The 20531-nt window shown below is 38.2% G+C and overlaps 1 protein-coding gene across 1 annotated transcript in view; it reads right to left on the minus strand.

The window, feature by feature from the left end:
* Window positions 1-1247: 1247 nt before the first annotated feature.
* Window positions 1248-20531, minus strand: part of KCNH5 (potassium voltage-gated channel subfamily H member 5) — a 354554-nt gene continuing 335270 nt past the window's right edge. Inside the window, exon 11 of the mRNA XM_049899538.1 lies at window positions 1248-5767. Within this exon, the coding sequence (XP_049755495.1) occupies window positions 4820-5767 (948 nt within the window). The 3' untranslated portion in view covers window positions 1248-4819. The remainder of the gene's footprint in view (window positions 5768-20531) is intronic.

A 20531-nucleotide genomic window follows, 5' to 3' on the forward strand; every position in this document is an offset into this window, starting at 1 on the left:
CATGGCTAAATTTGAATAACACATCTTCCTTGAATTGCGAATTTTACTAATCACATTTCGTAACTTTTTAAATTAAAATACTGTCACTTAGGACAAAATAACATAAGTGGTTTATTCAATGTCAAATAGTTTCCTTTTTAAAAAACATTTTTCTTTTTTCCAATTCAAGATATGCATTGAAAAATCTATTACTACTGGAAACGATTCTTCAAAATGAAGGATTCTTGTTATAAAAAGATCTGCTCATGCGGACATATACATCTTGAGGAAGTAACGCTTATTTTTAAGTAAAAACCTGAAAGATGAACTACTCTATACCTTGAATATTCACCAATAAGTTGACTTTTCCTCCCCAATTGAGAATTTCCACTGAGCAATATGATGAATTAGAAGAAAAATCATAAAATGTACCTATCTGTTTTTTCTCTCTCTCTTCCTGCCCTCAAAAGACCCTCGTTCTCCTATGTTTATTTTATTGGTAGTTCTAAATGCCCAGGTCATTTTCAAGCCTTATGCTCACATGCTGTGGACTAATTGTTTAGCAACCTATGCTTCTGCCCGCCAAACTCTGACCAGAAAAATCCCTGTTAAACCTTGAAAGAATAATCTGAGAGCCCATCTCAGCTAATCTACCACAGGAGAAAAATAAATGATAATTTGTCTTACTGTGGTTTTCATCCCAGAGAAAGATAATGTTCCAGTACCTAATTTCATCTTGATATAAGAAGGGAGCAGCTCTTATCTACATTTTAGTATTTATTGGTGAAAAAATGGAAGCCTTGACACACCAAAAAACAAGCAGAAAACAAAACAAAAAAAACAGTTAACTTGCCTAAAGTTACACCGCTAGATTGAGGCAAAGCCAGATTCCAAATCCCAGACACAGCCCAGGTACTCATCAGGTGGTGCTTTTGAAAGACTATTTTGTTCTTTCTTCTCCCTTATTTCCATCAAAAGTCACAAGAGCAATACTCTTACACATAACAAAGGAGTATTAAAACACAACATTCGCCTAATTCTAACATATTTGTATCTTTAAGTTACTCATACATGATACGCACTTTCTAGATAAATTTTCTCGTTGCCTACATGAAATCGTGAAAAAGAACTCAGAGCAAAAAGCTTAGAAGGTAAAAATTATACAAGGTTTTGGAAATCATTAGGAATATAACAAATAATTTCACCAGTACCAGCCACTGGACACTTCAAAATCGGTCACTGCTCTGAAGACTAAAAGAAAAAGTTTTCTAAAATAATTTAATTATTTAAAATAGAAATCAAATGGTCCAGATATCACAGGTGAACAAAACTTCCTTAAAGAAAGCTATTACTTGCATTTGGGCTCCAATAAGGTTAATTTACAAAATGAGGCTTTAATTAGTGGTCATCATTAATATTTCTATTAAAGCGTTTGGGTGCGCCAGGAGTAACGATTTGTTCTATGAGGCATTTCAAAGCCTAGTTTTTTTTTTTTTTTTTTTTAATTCTACTTGTTCTGATCTCCATAAAGTTAAAAAAAAAAAACTTAAAAACCTGAACGGTTAGGTCATTGTACTAATATATTGAATGTGGGATGAAACCAGTGTCATGAAACCATTTTAACAAGGAAGCATGTGTGTCTATTCAATCATTGCGCCTGGAATCATTCTAAGTACTACTGACGTCAACGTGGGGCACTGGTAGCCTCGGTATTGTCATCTACCTTTTGTGTGCCTACTTGCCTTTTATTGTCAATACTCCCCCATCGACTAGATCACATTTACAGCAACAATATCCTAGTAAAGACTGATAAAGCTTGGTGTTATGATGTATGTATCACATTTCCATTCTTGTTTGACTTTCACTATTACGTTACAACCACCTGCCCAGGTTACAGCCTCTAATTAGGTCATATATTATCACAGAAAACTATTGAAGGTGTGTAAGTTGCTTTGGAAATTGTTCAGATTTTAAATACATATCTTATTACTCCTATTAGTACATTGTTCAGAAATAGAATAGTAAAAATTTTTTTTCTGGATGCACCAAAAGCATCTATACAGTGTAAGAATAAAACATGCAGTTGTCTGGTCCCCAAAAGAGAGTCTATGGTCTGTGTGCTGATTGAGGCAACACAGAGCACGACTGTATCATCATTGCACATATTGCAAGCATTCACCCTTCATCCAAATCTGAGTGAGTTCAACTGGTAAGAAGTGCAGAATCTGGGAACCTAAAAGACTACTCTATATACAATGTTTGCTGAACACATGGTCTCCTGCTGAAACGGCAGAGTGCATTCAGCACCACGTCATGTCATGCACACAGAGAACAGAGGTGGCTGGAAAAGAATACTGAGATGACTGCACCATTAATAAGCAATTGATACTTTTTTCTCCTTCTTGACAACCTGGAGTAGTTCAAAGCCAGTATGCTTCTTTCCTACAGATATGAAAAGTAAATATCGTAGGTCGATTGGGTGAAACTTTTAGTCAACATCAGAAGACGATGCGTATTTGTACCACTAATATGCAAAGGCATGGATTGCGACTTAAAAATACCCTGGTGTTTCATAATCATTCTCATACAGCTTTATGCCAACAGGTATGGGCTAAGCATGTGGCTGAAGTTAAACTGACAATTTCTGTACTCAGATTAATTGGACCAATCCTTCACCTTTAAAAGTTTAGCCAAACTTGTACATGGTTAAACAGTAGAAAAATACCCTGGAATTCCATAAATGTTAGAGATCAAGAAAAAGGTGCCACCCTCACCATGAAAGCAACAAAATCCCAATTTCAAGTCTGACTCTTTGCACAATAATTGCTTCATTGTCTTGTGCCTATGGCAGGTAGATGATGTGGAGACAGCACAGCATGGAGACATGCTCCCCTGAAAACTTCCGTTATTGTTCACGGAAGTTATATGCACAAAGAAAGGAAAATGGAATCCATGCCACGTTACGTACGTTCTAAGAATCTGAGTTGAAAGAGGCACATCCTATGGGCATGTGAGGAAGAAGTTCCAATAGGAATTCTAAAATAGGAGCTGTTCTATAAATTGCTTTGTCTTTCTTCAGTATGATCATAATAGCTTGTCTTTCAGTTCTGGTAGTTTCTGTTGGGAATGTTGGGAGATATTTACAAAAGCTCATAAAATGGGTGAAATAGACGAGAATACCTCCTTTAATTTTACTTTCTTTTTTATATATTATTAACATATATGTACAGATGATCAAATAATGTACAAATTACTGGTATGCATTTTCAACTTGATGAAAACACTAACTTCACTGCTCCCACTAATAAAGGTCATGCATGTACCAATTAAAAATGCCTCTCTGATTAAATTCATAAAAGATACTTTAGTCAAAAGAAAAGAATGGATTCTTCTGGGCTCTTTCAAATGAAGATGTATTTTGTTCTGAACGCATATCACTTAAGGGACCAGCTATTTGCAACTTTTTGTAACAATTTTTTTTAGCTGATAATAGGCACTTTCTATGAAGAGGATTTGTGACCCAAAAGACTATGAAATTCAGTCTTTAGTATTCCACTTTTATAAGTGGATCTGCCTGAGCTACAGTAGTCTATTGTATCAACTCAGCAGAAGTCCAGCAGTAGAACTGTGTGCAAAAAAGCTTTAGAAAATTGTAACCAGGATAAAATTATAGAAAAGCACTTATTTGAGTTGAGCAACTTAACACCTGCTTGTGTTGTTTTGTTTGTCTGTTTTTAATCACCATTCATGTATTCTCTTTACTAACAGTAAGGATCATGTGAAACAATTCCATACCTGTGTTTCATTCTTTCCAAGTTACAATTATGCTAGAAATACTTGTTCAGCTGTTTACATTCTTTTGTATTTATACCATCATAGTTAAATCTTTCACAGGATTACTTAAATTTTTTGTTTCTTTGCTAAGAGCCTTTTGACCTCACCCTTGAACAAGTTTTGGAAACACAAAATTAGAACAATCATCGCCTTTGGAAAATCAGCATCTCTAACATGAATTATTAAAAGGCCCTACTACCCTGTGGTGCAGTATTTCTATAATAATATACACTATATTAATAGTTTAGTGTTCATGGTAGTGATAAAGTCAGCTTACAAGATGGCAGCTGTTCTCCAAGACGGAGGGAGTAGGGATTTCCTTATGTAAGAGTTAATGATTACTATCTAAGTATAATGTTAAAAAAGGAGAGGTATAGCTGAGAGAAAAAGCAGCTCATGCACAAAACCCATAGCAATAAATTCTCAATATCCCACATTGCTATCTGGCTTAGGCAAAAAAATAGATCCTTTAAATGGAGCAAACACTGTCTGTAGGGGGAAATAATCTAACACTAAGTTTCAGAAAAATATCCTACGGAAAGAGATCATAAAATGGTACTAACAGTTTAAAACGTCAAACTCTTCATTGGCATTAATCAATAATTTAAACTTAACAGAACAGCGGGAAAATGACAGTTTGATATACTCAGCCTGAGATCAAATTTGTCATGGCAACATTGGCAGGTTGGACCCTGATTCTTCAAATAGTACATTGCCTTGGATAACAAAAATCATCCTTTTTTATTATAGAGATTATAAATAAATGTCAAGTGTGCATGCAGTCAACTGCACAATATACAAGCAATATCTATGATTTTAATAATCATCTTCTTTGGCAGGCCAGAATCCAGCTGGACATGCAATATTTACATATCAAAATCCATACTGTGTTCATCATATTGAAAGCAAGTGAAAATATATATATATATGTATATACTGTATATACACGTGTATGTATATAGATGTATATACTGTTTAAATATATTAACAAATATATATGTATATATTAAAAGTGGATTTCATCTTTGTCAGACTCAGGTGACTCGGGCCTTGAAACACTAAAAATATCCTGACACGGTATTTGGGGAGGTACTTGGAGTGGCATTTGAGATTTGGGAGAAGAGGTCTGGGGCACACTTTTTTCTGAGAGTATTTTTAAAATTTCTGCCACTTGCTTTTCCAGGGCAGTCATTCTGCAGCTTAGCAGCTGAATGTCCTCTTTGAGTTCATGTTTGACTTCCTGCAGTGTGGTTTGTAAGGCCTGTTCAGGGATGGGATAAAACGGGTGCTTGGCATCAGCCTGAATGGGACTGTGCTCTAATGGACTTCGTGCCTCACCAGCATTATCCAAACGAAGGTCACTTTTTGTAATTCCACTGTCACAAGAATCTGTTTTCCTTAATGGGTTTTTGGTCACACTGTTTTCTGAATCACTACCCTTGGGGTCCTCTGACAATAGACCCATGGACTCAGCTTTGGTGACATTATTCCAGTCTTCCTTTTTCTCCTCATGGGCTCCCATATTATTCTTGAGTCTCAGCCACCCCTTTCCATTTCCGTTTTTCATTCTTATTGGGCTGTTGACTTTGAGACATTTTTGGTCAGCACCGCCATTGGGCTTGAGTTCCATGGCATCGCGGTTGTTTTGCTTGAGGGATTCACTGGTTTTCACATAAGCCAGAGATGTCTGGATGGGTGTGATCTGCGACACGGTCACCACACTGGTGCCAGTGATGGAGGCTCCGTTCTGTAAAGAGCGGCTTTCTACCTGGAGTTGGTTCCTCTCGGGATCACTCTGCGTTGATCCCTGATTCCGTAGCTCCTTTTGCTGCTTGAACTTCTGGAAGAGCTTTCTGACTGGGTGGTCCACAGGGATACTGAGGGTTACTTCATTCTTCTGCCTGAGCCGTTCCTCCTCCTCCTTCTTCACATCACTGATCTTACGGAAAATGATCTGTGAAGGAGGAGAGAGATTCAAAATGAAATATTACAAACAGATCATTTTATAATTGTGTGATCCTATACTGAACATAAGAAGTACGACTCGAGTAAATTGGAAGTTGTCAAAAATGAAATAGAATGCTTGCAGATCGAAATTCTAGGCATTAGTGAACTGAAATGGACTGGTATTGGCCATTTTAAATTGTACAATCATATGGTCTACTATGCCAGGAATGACAAATTGAAGAGGAACGGCATTGCACACATCATCAAAGAGAACATTTCAAGATCTAAAGCTGTCAGTGATAGGATAATATATATACACCTACAAGAGAGAACAGTTAATAAAACTATTATTCAAATTTACACACCAAACACTAATGCCAAAGATGAAGAAATCGAAGGTTTTTACCAACTTCTGCAGTCTGAAATTGATCAAACATGCAATCAAGATGCATTAATAATTACAGGCGATTGGGATGTGAAAGTCAGAAACAAAGAAGAAGGATCCATAGTTAGAAAATATGGGCTTGGTGATAGAAATGATGCCGGAGATTGCATGATAGAATTTTGCAATACCAATGACTTATTCGTTGCAAACACCTTTTTCAACAACATAAACGGTGACTATACACATGGACCTTGCCAGATGGAATACACAGGAATCAAATTGGCTAAATCTCTGGAAAGAGACAATGGAGAAGCTCAATATCATGTCAGAATAAGGCCAGGGACCAACTGTGGAACAGACCATCAATCACTCATATGTAAGTTCAAGTTGAAGCTGAAGAAAATTAGACCAAGTTGATGAGAGCCAAAGTACGACCTTGAATATATCCCCGCTGAATTTAGAGACCATCTCATGAATAGATCTGATGCACTGAACACTAATAAGTGAAGACCAGGCAAGTTGTGGGATTATATCAAGGACATCATGTATGAAAAAAGCATAAGGTCATTAAAAAGTCAGAAAAAAAAAAAAGACCAAAATGGATGTCAGAAGAGACTCTGAAACTTACTCTTGAATGTAGAATAGGCTAAAGTGAACATAAGAAGTGATGAAGAGCTGAACAGAAGAGATTTCAAAGGGTGGCTTGAGAAGATAAGGTATAGTATTATAATGAAATGTGCAAAGACTGGAGTTAGAAAACAAAAAGGGAAGAACACGCTTGGCATTTCTCAAGCTGAAAGACTGAAGGAAAATTTAAGCCTTCAGTTGCAATACTGAAGGATTCTATGGGCAAAAAACTGAACAACACAGGAAGCATCAAAAGCAACTGGAGGGGGCGGAGCCAAGATGGCGGACTAGGCAGAAGCTACCTCGGATCCCTCTTACAACAAAGACACGGAAAAACAAGTGAATCGATCACATACATAACAATCTACGAACCCTGACCAACAAACACAGATTTAGAGACGGAGAACGAACTAACACGGGGAAGCAGCGATTGTTTCCAGAGCCTGGAGCCAGCGTACCAGTCAGGTATGGCACAAGCACAGAGAGCTGCTCCACCCTCCTGAACTAACCCCGGGAGGGGGACCAGCCGGTTCCACGGGCAGCGTGGGACGCAGCCGGTAGGAGAAGTCCCGGGGAGGCAGTGACTGGTCTTGGAGCAGAAAGAGCAGCATCCGAGCCGGGGAACCGTCCTGCAGGGATTTGGACTGGACGCAGCGGATTTTCTGGAAAAACTAGTTTCCCAGTGACGGCTCGGAGACAACAATCCATATCAAACCACTTAAAGAAGCAGACCATGACAGCTTCTCCAACCCCCCAAACAAAAGAATCAAAACCTTTCCCAAATGAAGATACAATCTTGGAATTATCAGATACAGAATATAAAAAACTAATTTACAGAATGCTTAATGATATTACAAATGAAATTAGGATAACTGCAGAAAAAACCAAGGAACACACTGATAAAACTGTTGAAGAACTCAAAAAGATTATTCAAGAACATAGTGGAAAAATTAATAAGTTGCAAGAATCCATAGAGAGACAACATGTAGAAATCCAAAAGATTAACAATAAAATAACAGAATTAGACAACGCACTAGGAAGTCAGAGGAGCAGACTCGAGCAATTAGAATGCAGACTGGGAAATCTGGAGGACCAGGGAATCAACACCAACATAGCTGAAAAAAAATCGGATAAAAGAATTAAAAAAAATGAAGAAACCCTAAGAATTATGTGGGACTCTATCAAGAAGGATAACCTGCGGGTGATTGGAGTCCCAGAACAGGGAGGGGGGACAGAAAACACAGAGAAAATAGTTGAAGAACTCCTGACAGAAAACTTCCCTGACATCATGAAAGACGAAAGGATAGCTATCCAAGATGCTCATCGAACCCCATTTAAGATTGATACAAAAAGAAAAACACCAAGACATATTATCATCAAACTCACCAAAACCAAAGATAAACAGAAAATTTTAAAAGCAGCCAGGGAGAAAAGAAAGGTTTCCTTCAAGGGAGAATCAATAAGAATATGTTCTGACTACTCAGCAGAAACCATGCAGGCAAGAAGGGAATGGGACGACATATACAGAACACTGAAGGAGAAAAACTGCCAGCCAAGGATCATATATCCAGCAAAACTCTCTCTGAAATATGAGGCGAAATTAAGATATTTACAGACAAACACAAGTTTAGAGAATTTGCAAAAACCAAACCAAAGCTACAAGAAATACTAAAGGATATTGTTTGGTCAGAGAACCAATAATATCAGATATCAGCACAACACAAGGTCACAAAACAGAACGTCCTGATATCAACTCAAATAGGGAAATCACAAAAACAAACAAATTAAGATTAATTAAAAAAAAAAAATACACATAACAGGGAATCATGGAAGTCAATAGGTAAAAGATCACAATAATCAAAAAGAGGGACTAAATACAGGAGGCATTGAACTGCCATATGGAGAGTGATACAAGGCGATATAGAACAATACAAGTTAGGTTTTTACTTAGAAAAATAGGGGTAAATAATAAGGTAACCACAAAAAGGTATAACAACTCTATAACTCAAGATAAAAACCAAGAAAAACGTAACGACTCAACTAACATAAAGTCAAGCACTATGAAAATGAGGATCTCACAATTTACTAAGAAAAACGCCTCAGCACAAAAAAGTATGTGGAAAAATGAAATTGTCAAAAACACACATAAAAAGGCATCAAAATGACAGCACTAATAACTTATTTATCTATAATTACCCTGAATGTAAATGGACTAAATGCACCAATAAAGAGACAGAGAGTCACAGACTGGATAAAGAAACACGATCCATCTATATGCTGCCTACAAGAGACACACCTTAGACTTAGAGACACAAACAAACTCAAAGGATGGAAAAAAGTATATCAAGCAAACAATAAGCAAAAAAAAAAGAGGAGTAGCAACATTAATTTCTGACAAAATAGACTTTAGACTTAAATCCACCACAAAGGATAAAGAAGGACACTATATAATGATAAAAGGGACAATTGATCAGGAAGACATAACCATATTAAATATTTACGCACCCAATGACAGGGCTGCAAGATACATAAATCAAATTTTAACAGAATTGAAAAGCGAGATAGATACCGCCACGATTATAGTAGGAGACTTCAACACGCCACTTTCGGAGAAGGACAGGACATCCAGTAAGAAGCTCAACAGAGACACGGAAGATCTACTTACAACAATCAACCAACTTGGCCTCATTGACTTATACAGAACTCTCCACCCAACTGCTGCAAAATATACTTTTTTTTCTAGCGCACATGGAACATTCTCTAGAATAGACCACATATTAGGTCATAAAACAAACCTTTGCAGAGTCCAAAACATCGAAATATTACAAAGCATCTTCTCAGACCACAAGGCAATAAAACTAGAGATCAATAACAGAAAAACTAGGGAAAAGAAATCAAATACTTGGAAAATGAACAATACCCTCCTGAAAAAAGACTGGGTTATAGAAGACATCAAGGAGGGAATAAGGAAATTCATAGAAAGCAACGAGAATGAAAATACTTCCTATCAAAACCTCTGGGACACAGCAAAAGCAGTGCTCAGAGGCCAATTTATATCAATAAATGCACACATACAAAAAGAAGAAAGAGCCAAAATCAGAGAACTGTCCCGACAACTTGAACAAACAGAAAGTGAGCAACAAAAGAATCCATCAGGCACCAGAAGAAAACAAATAATAAAAATTAGAGCTGAACTAAATGAATTAGAGAACAGAAAAACAATCGAAAGAATTAACAAAGCCAAAAGCTGGTTCTTTGAAAAAATTAACAAAATTGATAAACCATTGGCTAGACTGACTAAAGAAATACAGGAAAGGAAACAAATAACCCGAATAAGAAATGAGAAGGACCACATCACAACAGAACCAAATGAAATTAAAAGAATCATTTCAGATTATTATGAAAAATTGTACTCTAACAAATTTGAAAACCTAGAAGAAATGGATGAATTCCTGGAAAAACACTACCTACCTAAACTAACACATTCAGAAGTAGAACAACTAAATAGACCCATAACAAAAAAAGAGATTGAAACGGTAATCAGAAAACTCCCAACAAAAAAAAGCCCTGGCCTGGATGGCTTCACTGCAGAGTTCTACCAAACTTTCAGAGAAGAGTTAACACCACTACTACTAAAGGTATTCCAAAGCATAGAAAATGACGGAATACTACCCAACTCATTCTATGAAGCCACCATCTCCCTGATACCAAAACCAGGTAAAGACATTACAAAAAAAGAAAATTATAGACCTATATCCCTCATGAACATTGATGCAAAAATCCTCAACAAAATTCTGGCCAATAGAATCCAACAACACATCAAAAAAATAATTCACCCTGATCAAGTGGGATTTATACCAGGCATGCAAGGCTGGTTTAATATCAGAAAAACCATTAATGTAATCCATCACATAAATAAAACAAAAGACAAAAACCACATGATCTTATCAATTGATGCAGAAAGGCATTTGACAAAATCCAACACCCATTCATGATAAAAACTCTTACCAAAATAGGAATTGAAGGAAAATTCCTCAACATAATAAAGGGCATCTATGCAAAGCCAACAGCCAATATCACTCTAAATGGAGAGAACCTGAAAGCATTTCCCTTGAGAACGGGAACCAGACAAGGATGCCCTTTATCACCGCTCTTATTCAACATCGTGTTGGAAGTCTTAGCCAGGGCAATTAGGCTAGACAAAGAAATAAAAGGTATCCGGATTGGCAAGGAAGAAGTAAAGTTATCACTATTTGCAGATGACATGATTATATACACAGAAAACCCTAAGGAATCCTCCAGAAAACTACTGAAACTAATAGAAGAGTTTGGCAGAGTCTCAGGTTATAAAATAAACATACAAAAATCACTTGGATTCCTCTACATCAACAAAAAGAACACCGAAGAGGAAATAACCAAATCAATACCATTCACAGTAGCCCCCAAGAAGATAAAATACTTAGGAATAAATCTTACCAAAAATGTAAAAGACCTATACAAAGAAAACTACAAAGCTCTACTACAAGAAATTCAAAAGGACATACTTAAGTGGAAAAACATACCTTGCTCATGGATAGGAAGACTTAATATAGTAAAAATGTCTATTCTACCAAAAGCCATCTATACATTTAACGCACTTCCGATCCAAATTCCAATGTCATATTTTAAGGGGATAGAGAAACAAATCACCAATTTCATATGGAAGGGAAAGAAGCCCCGGATAAGCAAAGCACTACTGAAAGAGAAGAAGAATGTGGGAGGCCTCACCTTACCTGACTTCAGAACCTATTATACAGCCACAGTAGTCAAAACAGCCTGGTATTGGTACAACAACAGACACATAGACCAATGGAACAGAATTGAGAACCCAGACATAGATCCATCCACGTATGAGCAGCTGATATTTGACAAAGGACCAGTGTCAATTAACTGGGGAAAAGATAGCCTTTTTAACAAATGGTGCTGGCATAACTGGATATCCATTTGCAAAAAAATGAAACAGGACCCATACCTCACACCATGCACAAAAACTAACTCCAAGTGGATCAAAGACCTAAACATAAAGACTAAAACGATAAAGATCATGGAAGAAAAAATTGGGACAACCCTAGGAGCCCTAATACAAGGTATAAACAGAACACAAAACATTACCAAAAATGATGAAGAGAAACCAGATAACTGGGAGCTCCTAAAAATCAAACACCTATGCTCATCTAAAGACTTCACCAAAAGAGTAAAAAGACCACCTACAGACTGGGAAAGAATTTTCAGCTATGACATCTCCGACCAGCGCCTGATCTCTAAAATCTACATGATTCTGTCAAAACTCAACCACAAAAAGACAAACAACCCAATCAAGAAGTGGGCAAAGGATATGAACACACATTTCACTAAAGAAGATATTCAGGCAGCCAACAGATACATGAGAAAATGCTCTCGATCATTAGCCATTAGAGAAATGCAAATTAAAACTACGATGAGATTCCATCTCACACCAGCAAGGCTGGCATTAATCCAAAAAACACAAAATAATAAATGTTGGAGAGGCTGCGGAGAAATTGGAACTCTCATACACTGCTGGTGGGAATGTAAAATGGTACAACCACTTTGGAAATCTATCTGGCGTTATCTTAAACAGTTAGAAATAGAACTACCATACAACCCAGAAATCCCACTCCTAGGAATATACCCTAGAGATACAAGAGCCTTCATACAAACAGATATATGCACACCCATGTTTATTGCAGCTCTGTTTACAATAGCAAAAAGTTGGAAGCAACCAAGGTGTCCATCAACGGATGAATGGGTAAATAAATTGTGGTATATTCACACAATGGAATACTACGCATCGATAAAGAACAGTGACGAATCTCTGAAACATTTCATAACATGGAGGAACCTGGAAGGCATTATGCTGAGCGAAATTAGTCAGAGGCAAAAGGACAAATATTGTATAAGACCACTATTATAAGATCTTGAGAAATAGTAAACCTGAGAAGAACACATACTTTTGTGGTTACGAGGGGGGGAGGGAGGGAGGGTGGGAGAGGGTTTTTTATTGATTAATCAGTAGAGAAGAACTGCTTTAGGTGAAGGGAAAGACAACACTCAATACATGGAAGGTCAGCTCAATTGGACTGGACCAAAAGCAAAGAAGTTTCCGGGATAAAATGAATGCTTCAAAGGTCAGCGGAGCAAGCGCGGGGGTCTGGGGAACATGGTTTGTGGGGACTTCTAAGTCAATTGGCAAAATAATTCTATTATGAAATCATTCTGCATCCCACTTTGAAATGTGGTGTCTGGGGTCTTAAATGCTAACAAGCAGCCATCTAAGATGCATCAATTGGTCTCAACCCACCTGGAGCAAAGGAAAATGAACAACACCAAGGCCACACGACAACTAAGAGCCCAAGAGACAGAAAGGGCCACATGAACCAGAGACCTACATCATCCTGAGACCAGAAGAACTAGTTGGTGCCCGGCCACAATCGATGACTGCCCTGACAGGGAGCACAGCAGAGGACCCCTGAGGGAGCAGGAGATCAGTGGGATGCAGACCCCAAATTCTCATAAAAAGACCAAACTTAATGGTCTGACTGAGACTGGAGGAATCCCGGCAGCCATGCTCCCCAGACCTTCTGTTGACACAGGACAGGAACCATCCCTGAAGACAACTCATCAGACATGAAAGGGACTGGTCAGCAGGTGGGAGAGAGACGCTGATGAAGAGTGAGCTAATTATATCAGGTGGACACTTGAGATTGTGTTGGCAACTCTTGTCTGGAGGGGGGATGGGAGGATAGAGAGAGAGGGAAGCAGGCAAAATTGTCAAGAAAGGAGAGACTGAAAGGGCTGACTCAAGAGGGGGAGAGTAAGTGGGAGTAGGGAGTGAGATGTATGTAAACTTATATGTGACAGACTGATTGGATTTGTAAACGTTCACTTGAAGTTTAATAAAAGTTATTAAAAAAAAAAAAAAAAAGCAACTGGAAAGAATACACAGTGTCACTATACCAAAAAGGATTGGTCGACGTTCAACCATTTCAAGAGGTAGCATATGATAAAGAACCAGGGGTGCTGAAGGAAGAAGTCCAAGCTACACTGAAGGCACTGGGGACAAACAAGGCTCTTGGAATTGACAGCATATCAATCGAGATGTTTCAACAAACAGATGCAATCACAGAAGTGTTCACTCATTTATGCCAAGAGATTTGGAAGACAGCTATCTGGCCAAATGACAGGAAGAGATCCATATAGTGCCTATTCCAAAGAAAGGTGATCCAACAGAATACAAAAATTATCAAAAAATGTCATTAATATTACATGCAAGTAAAATTATGCTGAGATAATTCAAAAATGGTTGCAGCAGTACATCAACAGGGAACTTCCAGAAATTCAAGCTAGATTAGAAGAAAATGTGGAACAAGGGATATCATTGCTGATATCAGATGGATTCTAGCTGAAAGCAGGGAATACCAGAAAGATGTTTACCTGTGTTTTGCTGACTATGCAAAGGCATTTGTCTGTGTAGATCGTAACAAATTATAGATAACACTGCAAAGATTGAGAATTCCAACACTTAATTGTGCTCATGTGGAACCTGTACATAGATGAAGAAGCAGTCTTTTGAACAGAACAAGGGGATACTGCATGGTTTAAAATCAGGAAAGGTGTGGGTCAGGGTTGTATCCTTTTACCATGCTTAGTCTGTATGCTGAACAAATAATCTGAGAAGCCAGACTATATGAAAAAAAACATGGCATCAGAATTACAGGAAGACTCATTAACAAGCTGCGATATCAGATGACACAACCTTGTTTGCTAAAAGTGAAGAGGACTTGAGGCACTTACTGATGAAGATCAAAGACCACAGCCTTCAGTATTGATTGCACCTCAACGTAAAGAAAACAAAAATCCTCACAACTGGATCAATAAGCAATATCATGATAAACGAAGAAAATAAGTTGTCAGGTATTTCTTTTTACTTGGATCCACAATCAATATCCCTGGAAGCAGCAGTCAAGAAATCAAACAACATATCGCATTGGGCAAATCTGCTGCAAAAGACCTCTTTAAAGTGTTGAAAAGCGAATATATCACCTGAGGACTGAGGTGCACCTGACCCAAGCCATGGTATTTTCAATCGCCTCATATGCGTATGTAAGTTGGACAACGATTAAGGAAGACCAAAGAAGAATTGATGTATTTGAATTATGGTGTTGGCTAAGAATATTGACTATACCATGGACTTGCAGAAGGACAAACCAATCGGTCTTGGAAGAAGTACAGCCAGAATGCTTCTTAGAAGCAAGCATAGTGAGACTTTGATGTACTTTGGACGTGTTATCAGGAGGGACCAGTCCCTGGAGAAGGCCATCATGCTTGGTAAAGTAGACGATCAGCAAAAAAGAGGAAGAGCCTCAAGGAAATGGATTGACACAGTGGCTACAACAACGCGCTCAAACTCAGTTGATTCTGACTCACAGAGACCCCATGTGTTTCCGAGTAGAACTACACTTCATAGGGTTTTCAAGGCTGTGATCTTTCAGAAGTGGATCATTAGTGCTTTCTTCCAAGGTACCTGTGGGTGGATTCAATCTGCCAATCTTTTGGTTAGCAGCCAAAAGTAGTAGTGCTTAACCACCTGCACCAGCCAGAGCTCCTAAGTTTAGTTCTACTCCCTTACGTATCAGAGGGGAAACGTAGTTAAGACAAAACTGATAGAGGGATTTTGCTTCCTATTTTATGTTACCATTTCATAGGAAATATGTAAACATATAAACGTAGATATATGTGGGTAAATAAATGTATATACATATGTGTGTATTTACGTGTGTGTATTAAATTTCCTTGTAATACATCACAATTTTTTTTTTGGACATTTTTTCCTTTTGTATATAATTATCACTCAAGACCATTTTCAATATCATCCCGTTTACAGGTCATATAGAAAAAGTTCCATGCTATAAATATACTTGACAGTTAAACAGTTCACCAATATGGTACCTGGATGGTGGGAGAGAGCATACTGAAAAGTCAGTTTACCAACATAGTCCTTTGGTTGGGGGCGATTAAATTTATTTATGTGACCCCAAAGGGCAGAATGAGATCTATAAGTAAAGCTTTCTGGGAGGCAAATACCAGCCCTATATACAGACTTATTTCAAACTACTGCTATGTATTAATTGAATAAATGACTTCAAATGCTGATGAACCTCACACTACTAAAATATTCAAATATAAGTAAATATATTATCTATTAGATATTTGTACTGAGCTGGAAGTTGGACTCTTCCAAGATTCTTTACATTTTAAATATAAAGTTAAATATATAGTACATATGAGGTTAGATGGGTATCCACAAACAAATAAGCCTAATTTTATTAGAAATGTGCTTTGAAAATATCAGAGTAATTTATTACAACTTCGTCAAGGGAAATTAAAAATGTTGGCTATATAAGAAATTGCCCTTTATATTATCAGAGGTATATGTTAAGTGTGAAACATTTGCTCAGAGTCCTTCTGAAAAACAAACTACCGTGTGAATATTGTAAAGAAAATTCAAAGAGTTATGTCAAAACACTTTCAGAATCAATTTCATGATTCTGGCAAAATTACTTACCTGCATCAATCTCTTTCATTAAGTTGTTGTTTAAATTAGAAATATATGTGAAATACATAGTCCCTGGCATGTAATAAAACCAAAACCAAACCCAGTGCTGTCGAGTTGATTCCAGCTCAGACCCTATATGTAATAAACCCAAAAACCCACTGCTGTCGAGTCGATTCCAACTCATAGCGACCCTGTAGGACAGAGCAGAACTGTACCAGAGCAGAACTGCACCGCAGCGTTTCCAAGGAGCACTTGGCGGATTTGAACTGCCAACCTCTTGGTTAACAGCTGTAGCACTTAACCACTACGCCACCAGGGTTTCCCCTATATGTAATAGACACTCAAAATATGTTGGTTCTCTCCCCTTGAAGCCTTGTAAAATACTTTCTATTCAAAACCATTTTCATCACCTCTTGAAGATTCAGCAGCTTCCAGGAGTGACGTACAAGCATTGATTTTATACTAGAAACCAACAATAATGATGGTCATTGTTAACCAAAAAGTCAGGGAGAGAGTAATCTTCAATCCGGGTAAAGGCACGTTTTCTAAATTGAGATTGCTGTGCTAAATACAGCTTATAAAGTGGTAATGACTCATATTATAAAATAAATATGCTCTAAATTCATTAACTCTCTGTTCAGCCCTGAATATTTTTCCCTTTCTAGCGACATATGAAATTGGATCTTTTTTAAAGACGTAATACTCATCTCGAAATCTGACATCAAAGCTCCGGCAATTTAATTAGAAGTCTTTTAAAGGGTTGCATATTGCTTGTACTTCCTAAGTAAATAGATTTTGCACTAAGCCTTCAAAATATCTGCACTCTCTCGGACCGTGCCAGACCCACACACAGAAACAGATACTATGTTCCTATGTTATCCAATTTCACTGAAAAGACACTCAGTTTAGTTCTACGGATTGACACGAAGGCCTAATGTAAATGATTGGCCACATTCCCCTCCCCACCTATCTCTGACTTTTTTTTTTTTTTTTTTTTAAGTAGATCCGTAGTCTTGGATCTACATAGCCTTGGTCCAACACAGTCACTGAGAGTAGTCTTCACATTCGGGACAAAGGATCTCCTTCAAAGTACCATTGTAGGAGCATTGTAGGATGCTTGGCGCATAAGGATATCAGATACAACAGAGTTTTATGCAATCTTTGGGACATACTTATAACAACGGAATTATTTGTTGGTCATCTTAATGGGGCATACTCATACTAAAAATGTTTTTATCGTTTATCCGAAATTTAAATTTAACTGGGTGTCCTGTTGAGATAGGGAAGAAACAGGGACTGAGCCCCTAGGCAAGGAGCCCTGCAACTTGCAACTTACTTACAATACTATGTGTTTGGCTAATGACTTAAAACCCCCATCCTGGAATGTACGATAAGGAAAGAACAAGGTACTCCCTTATAAGGTGTTTTTCAAAGGACCCATCCGACCTAGTCCCTGGAGCATGTGCAGACATCCATCCGCAAGGTGACCGAGATGACCGATGGTTGACTTCTGCCTGATGCAAGTACCCGAGACAGGAATTGAACCTGCACCACAGGAGGGGCTGCGCAGGCGCGACACCCCATAAGTGCTGCCACCTTCCCAGAAGCCTTCGTCACGGACTCCCGTCTTGCCGGCAGAGTGTACGGGCAGATAAGGCACTAAAGAAGCACATTGAACTACTTATACCAAAAAAGGAATTACCTGAAATCCTAGCTGCTGGTTGGCTATTACCCCACTTCCCTATCTTAGCTAACAATAAAAACTCAAGACAAAGACTGGCGCGAGGGAGTAGCCTGCTAGAGTGCTATACGCTCGGCTGCTGTCCCACTGCACGGTACTTTCATTTTCTAATAAAGGCTTTCCTTTTAAAAGTCAGTCAGGTCTCCCCGAGTAATTCTTTTCTTGTGGGCAAGACAAGGACTTACTTTTTGGGGTCCATGAGTCCCAGACTGTAACACTGGGCGCTCCTTTGCAAAATGTGGCAACTCTATTGCTATGTAATATAAGGACATTGCTATCTCAGTAACGTCCACGTGCCCTGCCATGTGAACTTCACAACTTTTAGAAATTATAACGAAAGATTCTGTCTCCCTGATGACTGAGGCTCTGTGGGCATCTTAGGCCAGAGCCTTTATTTTTGTCATTTTCAATGTAATGGCTACCAAGTGATTACCAAGTTCGGGATGCTTCGTGATTTAAAAATATAATATGCCCATGTAAAATACCAATAAAAGAAGGCTTTTCCAGCTTCCCTGACGAGGAGCTGACTGCTTTTCCCCAACGAAGAACAAAATGTTTGAACTGCTACTAGTACATTGAGAACAAAGATTCCAAATTACAATTAGAAAACAGCAAGCAAGTATAAAGGGAGTACTATCTTATCACACGGTCAGGTTCCCAGTCTGCCTTAGGGGACACATGAGACAGAATTGCACTGGCATATTTTGCTACAAGAAGATATAAAAGAACTGGGAAAGAGAAATAATAAAGGTTTTGGATATTAGACGACAAAGCCTAAGAGTGCTGCACATTGTTCTTTCTCTCCATCGCCCGACCCCAGGGAGAAAGGGTTTGAGGGATATTAATCTTAGTTCCTCTGAGGCTTAGGAATATGTATGAATATTGAAAATGACCCTGGCTTCTCATACGGAGTTTGCAGAGCAGCAGGGCCTGCAGATTCACTATCTGGATTCAGCAAGGCACAATGGAGATAATACATGACCTATAGAGGACAAAGGTCCTCTTTTGGGTTCCTAGCCTCTCACTTTCTGTGTAGCCCAGATGGGCATGGTTAGTAGTCCTGTGGGCCCACCTGGAAGCCACAGAAACTAGTCATTTGTGATTTCAGCTGTACAAAAGCCAGATAAGGCGAAGGTACACCATGAGGTGGGAGAAGTGACTGCACCCAGTAGAACACCGGATAGCAAGGAATTTCAGACCATTCCATGTGCCACATAAGCCACAGAGCCAGGGGTTGGGCATGGCCAGCTGTCTGAGGAGTGACCACAGCTCTCCAGCTCTCACAGAGGAGCCTGTGGTACTGAAGTGGACTCCTGCTTCCGTTAGCAGCGGGCCCACCGACAGTGTCGACTTAGGGAAAGTAGAAGTGGGTACAGAGGGAGGATGGGAAGAGAAGGTCATGAGATTTCATGGAGACTTGGAACTGGAACCTGACTGGAAACAATAACACTTGGATTTGTTCACTACTTACCAGAAATCAGGCTTTTAAGCCAAAGGTAACTTAGAGTTTATTGACTTACATGAAATGTATAGTTTTGACTATTTACAGGAAATTATGACATTGAAAAACAGTTATAAAATGTTTACATATAGGCAAGTGGGGATTTCTACACACACATTATCTTGTTTAACTGCCATACCTACTCTCCAAGATGGGTACTGTGATTCTCATGTTACAGGGGAGAAAAATGATGCAAAAAGGCTTAAGTGATTTGCCTTACATCAGGCAACTAATGAGTGTCTAGGATATAAATTCAAGAAGTCTGATTCCAATTTTTTTTGTTGTTGGAATACATTAATTTGTTTTCTTTTTAACACATGGTTTTCTTTTTAATATTTGTTTAAGTAGTTTCAATAACAGGAAAAAAAATCCATGCTTCTTGTTTTTGTAAGCCATTATGATGTGAAATCTCAAATAGTATATAGAAAATAATATTGTCTTCTGGAAAAGGATACTTACACAATTAGAAATATACTTGAAAGTCTGGTTTTCGGTTAGTTTGAAAAGCATTCAGTGTACTCAACTGACCCATATGAAACAGAATAATACATGTGAATGAGCTGAGTGAACTGTAAGTCATCATATAAACACTGTTGTCAGTATTTGACTGGAGAAGGACCCAGGGAAGACTTGATAATCTTTTTCTACCTGTTCTCCAAGTGTCATCCACTGTCATGATTCCAAATAATCTTAATCATTACACTCTACTTCTCCTCAAAGTAACTTTGATACTTCACCCTAGACCCTGTGAAAACACAGATATTCAGTGGGTGAAGTAGGGAGTGATACAGTGGTTTCACACCCAGCAGAGCATTTGCCATGGAGAACCATCCTTGAAGACAGTGAACTGAAAAAATGATTGATGCTTTGGGCTCACTAGGTAATACGGTGGCCTTCTCTAACA

This window comes from Elephas maximus, chromosome 10 (assembly GCF_024166365.1).
Source record: "Elephas maximus indicus isolate mEleMax1 chromosome 10, mEleMax1 primary haplotype, whole genome shotgun sequence".
NCBI lineage: Eukaryota > Metazoa > Chordata > Mammalia > Proboscidea > Elephantidae > Elephas > Elephas maximus.